At 44.6% G+C, this 10,032-nt stretch overlaps 1 protein-coding gene and 1 pseudogene across 1 annotated transcript; one reads left to right on the forward strand and one right to left on the reverse strand.

Annotated features, from left to right (window-relative positions):
- Positions 1 to 401: 401 nt before the first annotated feature.
- LOC125918049 (zinc finger protein 211-like) lies at positions 402 to 10,026 on the forward strand (the record flags this gene model as incomplete). The annotated part of the gene is made up of 3 exons (XM_049624106.1): positions 402 to 618; positions 2,514 to 2,640; positions 8,890 to 10,026. Coding segments are annotated over exons 1-3 (1,297 nt in total), but the record flags the coding sequence as incomplete, so codon positions are not given.
- Positions 4,624 to 5,475, reverse strand: LOC125918050 (60S ribosomal protein L10a-like; annotated as a pseudogene).
- Positions 10,027 to 10,032: the final 6 nt, after the last annotated feature.

Consider the following 10,032-nt stretch of genomic DNA (forward strand, 5'->3'; position numbering starts at 1 on the left):
TCTCTGGCACCTGGATGGCTCATTTGGTAGAGCATCCCACTCTCGATCCCAGGGTCGTGAGTTCAAGCCCCACGTTGGGCATGGAGCCCATTTAAAATAATATTTTTATCCTCAGGGAGCAGGCTGAGCTTTATAGAGTCGAAATAATGTCTCTAAGCCACGTTTAACAATGAGCAAAAACCCCTTCTCCCCACTGACTCTGAAGTGTCACTAGCCTTGCCTGCGTGCCGCGTGGCCCACCTGCTGGTAGACACTGCGGACCCTGTGCTACTACTACATTTCCCAGAAGATCCTGCGCTGGGCGGCCGCAGTCAGGAGCCAATGAGGGGCCATTTCCGTGCGTGCGCGTCGTCTCGGGGCGGGACTTCCGGGCCCGTCATCCTGGTCCTTTTGGCACGTTCTTTCACACAAATTCCGGAGCTCCGGGTTCGGACTGTGGATGACTGGCCGAGAAAGGGCGGGAGGAGGCGCCGTACGCGGCGCGCCGACCGGGGTTCACGGCTCGGCGACGCCGCCCGTGCTGCCCCGCGCCGGGGCCGGGACAGGCACCGCCCGCCCGGGTGTCCGCTCCGCCCACAGAGTCCGATGGCGGCGGCCGCGCGCAGGGACACGGCTGAGGTAAACGCGCGGCCCCCGGACCCTCCTCTCCCCGCCCCCACCCCCGACCCTCAGGCCCGAGCGCGGGGCGCTTGCTTGCGTCCCTGCGGCCCCGGTCCCGGTGTCCGGGCCCGGGAGGCGCTCGTGGGCGGGGGCCCAGTGTCTGAGCGCCGGCCTGAGGGGTTGCGGGAGCGGGGAGGGGTCGGCTGGTGCAGGGCTGCAGGGGGCGCCGAGGGGGAGGAATCGGGGGGGGGGGGGTGGGGTCCGCCCTCTGCCCTCGGGGAACAGAGGGTGTGCGGCGGGGGCACTGGCGGGCTGGAGGGGTTGCCCCTTCATGTGAGGACTCTAGCGCCAGGGAGAGTTCTGGGCTAGCAGAGGGGGGAGGGTTTGGTCCTAGCAGCTGAAGCTACGGAAGCTCCATCAACTGGGATGGGGACGTTGGCGGTGGGCTCATTTTCACTGTGAATGTCTTAAGTTTTTCGGCCCTGTTAAGAGTGTGAGGAGTTTCAGAGAACTGAGTGAAAGCGTCACATGGGCCACTGGACACTCAGGTCTGGAATCTGGGAGGGGTCCAGGATGGAGACATCCAAGAGTTCTGGCTATTGTGTGGACCAGGTGGAGCTTTCGATCACATATAGGAGGGGTGAGAGGCAGGTGGTGGTAGCGTGGTGGCAGTGCTGTTGGTGGGCTGGAAAGAAGAGGGTGCCTGCTGAAGGAGAAGTGTGATAGCGGGAACAGTGTGGGAGAGAGGACGATCTGGCAGGTGGCCAAGACTTCCCTGGGAGGAGTGGACGGGAGACGGCTGCGGAGGCAGAACTAGTCGTTGAGTCAGGATGACAGTGAGGCCTGTTTATTCGCTACCGTGAAGATTCACCAGAATTGTGGTGAGGTTTTATGGCATCTGTGGTGTTTTAGTCTTCCTGGTGGATAAGGTCTGGGGCAAATCTGTTCATTTGTGAGGGTCACTGTGCCTGGCATGGAGACCAGTGGGGTTTTGATGCACTCCCCCCCCCCCCCCGTTTATTTATTTTGGGAGAGAGCACAAGCAGGGCAGGGGCAGAGAGAGAGAATGGCAAGCAGGCTCTGAAATGTCAGCGCAGAGCCCGATATGGGGGTCAATCTCATGACTGTGAGATATGAGATGAAATCAAAAGTCGGACGCTTAAGAGACTGAGCCACTCAGGTGCCCCTTGATGCACTTCTAATGAAAGTTAAGTGGAGAAAGGAGGGTTGCTGCTGCTATGGGGACAGCAAGGGCAGCACAGAAGTAGAAGAGGGTCATGAGATTCACTTGTGGTTCTGGGTGACTAATACTGAAGCAGAGATCCCAGGCAGAGAGATGGGCAGGCCTTCAAAGCAGCACTTGGGGTTTCTTTGTCATTGGGATCCCATCAAAGGACAGGGGTTATACCAGATCATGTTTGAAACTTTCAAGCACACTGGATGCGGTGTGCCCAGTACGTGGGTGAGTCCAGGGAGATGCCTGTGGTGCGGGGCAGGGAGATGGTAGAGCTTGGGAGTGCATTTGAGGGATCCGTAGATGTGAGAGGGGTCTACTGAATGATGTACACATTAAGAGTAAGTATGAGCTGAGAGCCCTCCGGCCCTGGGATTGGGGACCTTGGGGTGAAGCATGAGCCCAAGTGGCCGTATCTTGTATGTATGGTCTGTGAGATGTAGGAGAAATGCTTGGTAAGAGGGATGGGGCCCTGAGGGCCAGTCCCAGAGCTTCCTTGACATCATGTGCACTGCTGCTTGTTGTTGCTGAGAACCGCTGTCAGTGGCACTGGGGCCCGGGACCTCCTCTAGGGTGGGGAGTTCTGGAGGAGGATGGATGTGGAGTAGATGTGTAGGAGGTGGATTGTGGGTTCTCAGAGAAAGAATGTTCATGGTTTCATCTGTCCTGTTCTTGACAGGGTGGTGTGACCTTTGAGGATGTCGCCGTGTACTTCTCCCAGGAGGAGTGGAAGCTCCTTGATGAGGCTCAGAAACGCTTGTACCACGATGTGATGCTGGAGACCTTTGCACTTATATCCTCACTGGGTAAGACCCTCCCCAGTGATGTGGACTAGGTTTTGCACTTCACCATCCATAACCCTCTTTTCCCTTTTTTTTTTTTCCTTGTCCCTCTTGCCCCCGGGGTCTTCTCTGTCCTTTTCAACATATAGACCATAGGTACAGATGGCTTTCCCCGTTTCCTGGATAGTTGCTGTCTTAGGTAGGGCTGTGTTTTTGCACTGCCCTCTTCTCTCCCCACAGTCCCAGCACTGTCCCTACTGAACTTTTACAAGAAGGATTTGATTTCAGTAGTTGTGCAGTAAGGCTAATGGATGGCATCTTGTTTGTCCTCTCCCTGGCCAGTTCATCTCTCTAGGTCCATGGCTCTTCTGTTTATTTATTTATATTTATATATTTATATTTATAGTTCTATTTATTTATATTTATAGTGTTCTATTTATAGTGTTCTATTTATAGTGTTCAGACTTCTTTTTTCTTTTTCTTGTTTGCCAGCTTTATTGAGTTCTATTTATAGTGTTCAGACTTCTTTTTTCTTTTTCTTGTTTGCCAGCTTTATTGAAGTATCATTGACCAATAATTTTGTATATATTTATATTTATAATGTATAGTGTTATGACCTTGATATTCATGTATATTATGAAATGGTTACTACAATTGATTTCATATCATCACTTTACATATTTTTTCTGAGTATAAGAACCCTTAAGATCTATTCTCTTAGCGAATTCAAGTGCACAACACAGCATTATTAGTGATAATCACCGCGGTGCATATTAGATTCACAGAACTTGATCAGTTTGTAACAGACCAACATCTCCCTGTTTCCCATAGCCTCCAGCCCCTGGCATTCTACTCTTTGTTTCCTTCCTTCCTTCCTTCCTTCCTTTCTTTTTTTGATTCCACATAGAAGTGATACCATATAGTATTTGTCTTTCTCTGTCTGACTTATTTCACTTTGCATTATGCTCTCCAAGTTCATTCATGTTGTCATAAATGCATGATTTCCTTTTTTATGGCTGAACAATACTCCATTGTATATATATACACCAGGGTTTATTTATCCATTCATCCATAGATACTTACCTTGTTCTCATACCTTGGCTGTTGTGAACAGTGCTGCAATAAATACAGGAGTACAAATACCTCTTTGAGATACTCAGTTTTTTTAAGGTTTTATTTTTTAAAGTAATCTCTACACCCAAAGTGAGGCTTGAACTCACAACCCTGAGATCAAGAATCTCATGGTCTTCTAACTGAAACAGGCACTGCTATTTTTTTTGTAATTTTTTTTTAACGTTTTTATTTATTTTTGAGAGAGAGTGTGCTAGCAAGGGAGGGGCAAAGAGAGAGGGAGACACAGAATCTGCAACAGGCTCCAGGCTCTGCCTGGATGCAGAGCTCGTACCCATGAACCTTGAGATCATGACCTAGCCAAAGTTGGACACTTAACGGACTGAGCCACCCAGGCGCCCCTGGTGCTGCTATTTTTAATTTTTTGAAAGCTCTTCCATTCTGTACCGATGTGTGTACCAATTTATCTTACCAACTGTGATGATTTCCTTTTTTTCACATTCCTTACCAACACTTGTTCTCTCTTACATTTTGATAAGAGCTACCCTAATAGGTGTGAGGTGATTTTTCATTGTAACTAAGATTTGCATTCTTCTGATGTTAGTGATGTTGAGCACCTTTTCATGTACCTGTGGGCCATTTATATGTCTTTGGATAGATGTTTATTCAGGTCCTTTGCTCCTTTTTAATTGGGTTATTTGGGTTTTGTTGTTGAGTTTTATGAGTTCTTTGTATATTCTGGGTATTAATCTCTTGGCAGATATTTTCTCTTATTTCTTAGGTTGTCTTTTCATTCTGTTGATTATTTCCATTGCTATGAAGAAGTTTTTGGTTTGATACAGTTCCACTTATTTATTTTTGCTTTTGTTGCCTTTGCTGTTGGTGTCCTATCCAAAAAATCATTGGCAACACAAATGTCAAGGAGCTTTTTCTGTATGTTTTCTTCTAAAGCTTCTATAATTTTAGGTCTTATGTTTTAAGTTTTTAAAAAAATCCAATTCAAGTTAATTTTTGCGAGTGGTGTAAAATACAGGTCCAGTGTTTTTGTTGTTGTTGTATTTGGTAGCCTTAGGGTTTATTAAGCTGTGCCTTAGTATAGATAGGCACTGGGGCTTGCCCATGGTGCTCTTAACATGCAAAACCCAGGTGTTCTGCCAATTCTTCTTGAGCACTGACAACAGGAAATTGACAGCTGAGTAGATGTTGTCCACAAGGTCCTCATCTGTCATCTTCACATGGCCAATGGCCACTGCCCGACACAGCATTTTCTTCATCTGGAATTTGATTGTGAACTTCATCCACATAGGCCACGTGTTCTCATTATGGGTCAGCAAGGAAGGGAACTTATCAGCCTTATTCAGGCCTGGGCCCAGGATTTGTGGAATCTGCTTGATCAGAGATTCTGAAAGCAGAAAGGCATCATAGTTCTTGGCCAGCTTCTTGACTGATTTTTTTATTCTTGTTGAGTTTCTTCAGTGCCTCAATATCCATGTAGGGAATATCCACAGCCTTGGCCTCATCACAGTGCTGCTGGCACCCAAATTACATATGGAGAACTTGGGGTGGGGAGTGGACAAAAGCCCGCAATGTCCACATTCACCGACAGCTAGTCTGGCTTCTCAAACCAGCTGGCAGGCTTGGCCAAAGTCTCCCCATGCCTCCCATCTTATTTTAAGACCCAAGGTGGAGGTCTTTTTTCTTTTTCCATGTGGATATCCATTTATTGAAGAGACTGTCCTTTCCTCATTATGCATACTTGGTGTCTTTATCAAAGATTAGTTGACCCATGTGTGCAAAGGTTTATCTCTGGGCTCTCTATTCTGTTTCATTGGTCTGTTTTTATGCTAGTACCATACTGTTTTAATTACTATAGCTTTGGAATATTTTGAAATCAAGAAGTGTGATGTCTCCAGCTTTGCTCTTTTTTCTCAAGATTGCTTTGGCTGTTTGGAGTTTTCTGTGGTTCCATATGAATTTTACAATTGTTTTTTCTATTTCTGTGAAAAATGTCATTGGATTTTGTTATGGATTGCATTAAATCTGTAGATTGCTTTAGGTAGATTGCTGTGGTAAAATGGACATTTTAACTATTAATTCTTCCAGTCTGAGAACACAGGATGTTTTTCCATTTGTGTCTTCAATTTTTTTCATCAATTTCTTATAATTTTCAAGATACAGATCTTTCACCTTCTATGTTAAATTTATTTTGAATATTGTTTTCTTTTTGATGCTATTTTAAGTGGGATTGTTTTCTCAGTTTTTTTCCCCAGGTAGTTTATTATTGGTGTATATAAATACAATTTAGTTTTGTATGTTGATTTTTTTTTTAGTTCTACAACCTTACTGAATTCATTAATTGCTTCTAACAGTGTTTTGGTGTATTCTTTGATTTTCTGTATGTTAGGTTGTATCACCTGCAAACAGACCATTTTACTTTCATTCCGATTTGGATGCCTTTTATTTTTTTTCCTTAATTACTTGGGGCTAGAATTTCTAGTTCTAGGTTGAATAAAAGTGAAGGTGGGGCACCTGGGTGTCTCAGTCAGTTGAATGTCCATCTCTTGATTTCTGCTCAGGTTGTGATCTCATGGTTTGTGGGATTGGGCCTTGCATCAGGCTCTGCACAGACAGTGCAGAGCCTGCTTGGGATTCATTCTCCTTCTCCCTCTCTCCCTCTCTCCCTCTCTCCCTCTCTCCCTCTCTCCCTCTCTCTCTCTCTCCCTCTCTCCCTCTCTCCCTCTCTCCCTGTCTCCCTCTCTCCCTCCCTTCCTCCCTCCCTCCCTCCCTCCTTCCCTCCCTCCCTCCTTCCCTCCCCTCCCTCCTCCTCCCCCACTCACACTCTCTCAAAATAAATAAACTTACTACATCTATTGATGTGATTATATGATTTTTACCTTTTTAAATTTTTTTTTTCAACGTTTTTAATTTATTTTTGGGACAGAGAGAGACAGAGCATGAACGGGGGAGGGGCAGAGAGAGAGGGAGACACAGAATCGGAAACAGGCTCCAGGCTCCGAGCCATCAGCCCGGAGCCTGACGCGGGGCTCGAACTCACGGACCCGCGAGATCGTGACCTGGCTGAAGTCGGACGCTTAACCGACTGCGCCACCCAGGCGCCCCTATGATTTTTACCTTTTAAACTCTTATTCCATTAAGGTGGTGTATTGCATTTATTGATATGCACATATTGAACTATCCTTGGATCCCAGGGATAAATCCTGATTGATTGTAGTGTATGATCCTTGTAATGTGCTTTTGGATTTGGATTTGGTTTGCAAGTATTTTTTTTTCTTTTTTTGAAGAGTTTTGCATTCATGTTCATTGGGGATATTGGCCTGTACTTTTCTTCTCTTGTACTACCTTTGAGGTAATACTGGCCTCATAAAATGATTTTAGAAGTGTTCCTTCAGTTTTTTGGAAGACTTTAAGAAGGATGGCGTTGATTCTTTAAATATGTAGTGGAATTTCCAGTGATTCTGTCTGGTTCTGGGCTTTTCTTTGTTAGGAGATTTTTTTTTTAAGTTTATTTATTTATTTTGAGACACACAGAAAGAGCATGAGCAGGGGAGGAGCAGAGAAAGGGGGAGAGAGAGAATCCCAAGCAGGCTGTGTGCTGCCAGTGCAGAACCCAGTGTGGGGCTTGAACTCATGAAGTGTGAGATCATGACCTGATCCAAAATCAAGAGTCAGAAGCTTAACTGACTGATCACCCAGGCACCCCTGGGAGATTTTTTTTTTTAATGTTTATTTATTTTTGAGAGAGAGCAAGCAGGAGAGTGGCAGAGAGGGAGACCGAGAATCCCAAACAGGCTCTGTGCTGTCAACACAGAGTCCGATGCAGGGCTTGAGCCCACGAACCGTGAGATCATGACCTGAGCCAAAATTAAGAGTCAGAAGATTAACTGACTGAGCCACCCATGTCCCCTGTTGGAAGATTTTTTATTACTGATTGACTCTCCTTACCAGTTATGAGTCTGTTCAGATTTTCTATTTCTTCAGTATTTAGTATTGTCAGGTTGTATGTTTCTGTGAATTTATCTGTTTCTTCTAGGTTAGCCAATTTGTTGTCATGTAATTGTTCACAGTAGTCTCTTTTGTTTGATTATATTCCTGCAGTATCACTTGTGATGTTTCCACTTTCATTTCTGGTTTTGTGTCTTCTCACATTTTCTTGGTCTAACTAATGGTTTGTCAAATTGTTTATCATCTCAAAAACCCAACTGTTAGCTTCATTGGTCTTTCTGTTTTTCTAGTTTCTGTTTCAATTATTTCTACTATAATTTTTATTCCTTCTTATAACTGATTTTCTTACATTCTGTAAGTTTTAATGTATTGTGTTTCTATTTTCATTTGTTTGAATATAGTTCTTGATTTCTTCTTTGACCCATTGTTCAGGATAATGTTGTTTAAGTTCCACATATTTGTGATATTTTCCAGCTTTCCTTCTATCAATGATTTCTAGTTTCATACCACATAGTTGAAAAAGATCCCTGGTATGTTTTCAGTCTTCTTAAGTGTTAAGAATTTTTTTGTGATCTACATGTGAGAGAGTCCTAGACATGTTCCATGTGTACTTAACAAGAATATACAGTTGGGGCGCCCAGGTGGCTCAGTCGGTTGAGTGTCAAACTTCGGCTCAGGTCATGATCTCGCGGTTCGTGAGTTCATGCCCCACATCAGGCTCTGTGCTGACAGCTCAGAGCCTGGAGCCTGCTTCTGATTCTGTGTCTCCCTCTCTCTCTGCCCCATCCCCACTCAATGCTGTGTCTTAAAAATAAATTTAAAAAAACATTTAAAATTTAAAAAAAAGAAGAATGTACAGTTTATTGCTGCAGTTGGATGGCATCTTCTGTGTACGTCTGTTAGGTCTCTTTGGTATCAAGTGCAATTCAAATCCAACATTTCCTTACAGATTTTCTGTCTGCATAGTCTGTTGATTGTTGATAATAGGATATTGAAGTCCCCTACTATTACAGCATTGCTGTCTATTTCTGCCTTCTGATCTGTATTTGCTTAATATATTTAAGTGCTTGGATATTGGGCACCTATATACTTGTAATTAATTATTCTATCCTCTTGATAAATTACTTTATCATTATACCAGACCTTGCTCTCTTTTGGTTTTTATTTGCATATTTGTAATTGGGTTGCCCTCTTCCAATAAAGTCAGCGTGTATTTCACTAGTGTTTCTTTGCGTTCAGGTTGCTGCTGTGGGGCAGAAGATGCGGAGGCACCCCTTGAACAGAGCATTTCTGTAGGTGTGTCACAGGCCAGCGTGCCCAAGGCAGCTCTGTCTTCCCGGAAGACCCATCCCTGTGAGATGTGTGGTCCGGTCTTGAGAGACGTTTTCCACTTGGCTGAGCACCAGGAGAAGCCAAGTAGCCAGAAACTATTCAAGTATGGGGCATGTGTGAAACAAATCTATTGCAGTGCAAACCTTCAAGAGCATGAGAAGCAGCACATGAGAGAAAAATCCTTCAGCAGCAGTGTGGACAGGGCCCCATTTGTGAAGAGCAGCAATTTCCATGATTCAGAAAAGCCCTTTACCTATAAGGAGGTTGAGAAGGACTTCCTGACCACCTCAGAACATCTCCAACAACAGGCAGCTCATACTGGAGAGAATAGAATCACCAAGTGTGGAATGACTTTTCAAAGCAAAGAAAGTCATTACACCTGGGAAGAATGCAGTAAAGCCTTTGGTCCCAAACACACACTTGTTCAAGACCAGGGTATCCACACTGGAAGACAGTGTTTTGTGTGCCCTGAGTGTGGGAAAACATTCAGGTACAGATCTTCACTTGCTATTCACCAGAGAATCCACACTGGTGACAAGCTTCATGTGTGTAGTGACTGTGGTAAATCATTTACGGGAAGCTCAACCCTCAGTCAACATCGAAGAATTCATACTGGACCAAGGCAGTACAAGTGCAGCAAATGTGGGAAATCTTTTAGCCAAAAATTTGTCCTCCCTTATCCTCAGAGAAGTCACACTGGAGAAAATTGTTACGTGTGTCGTGGCTGTGCTCAATCTGTTAGTCAGAGCTCCATCATTATTCGACAACGTACAATTCACACTGGAGAAATGAGTTATGAGTGCACTGAATGTGAGAAATCGTTTCGACGAAAATCCGATCTCATTGAACACTGGAGAGTACACACAGGAGAAAGGCCTTATGAATGTAGTGAATGTGGGAAATCTTTTACTTCTAGCTCTGCCCTCCGTTATCATCAGAGAATTCATACTGGAGAAAAACCTTATAAATGTAGTGAATGTGGAAAGTCTTTTACGTCTAGCTCTGGCCTCCGTTACCATCAGAGAATTCACACAGGAGAAAGGCCATATG

Source organism: Panthera uncia, unplaced genomic scaffold, assembly GCF_023721935.1.
Source record: "Panthera uncia isolate 11264 unplaced genomic scaffold, Puncia_PCG_1.0 HiC_scaffold_402, whole genome shotgun sequence".
NCBI classification, from domain to species: Eukaryota; Metazoa; Chordata; class Mammalia; order Carnivora; family Felidae; genus Panthera; species Panthera uncia.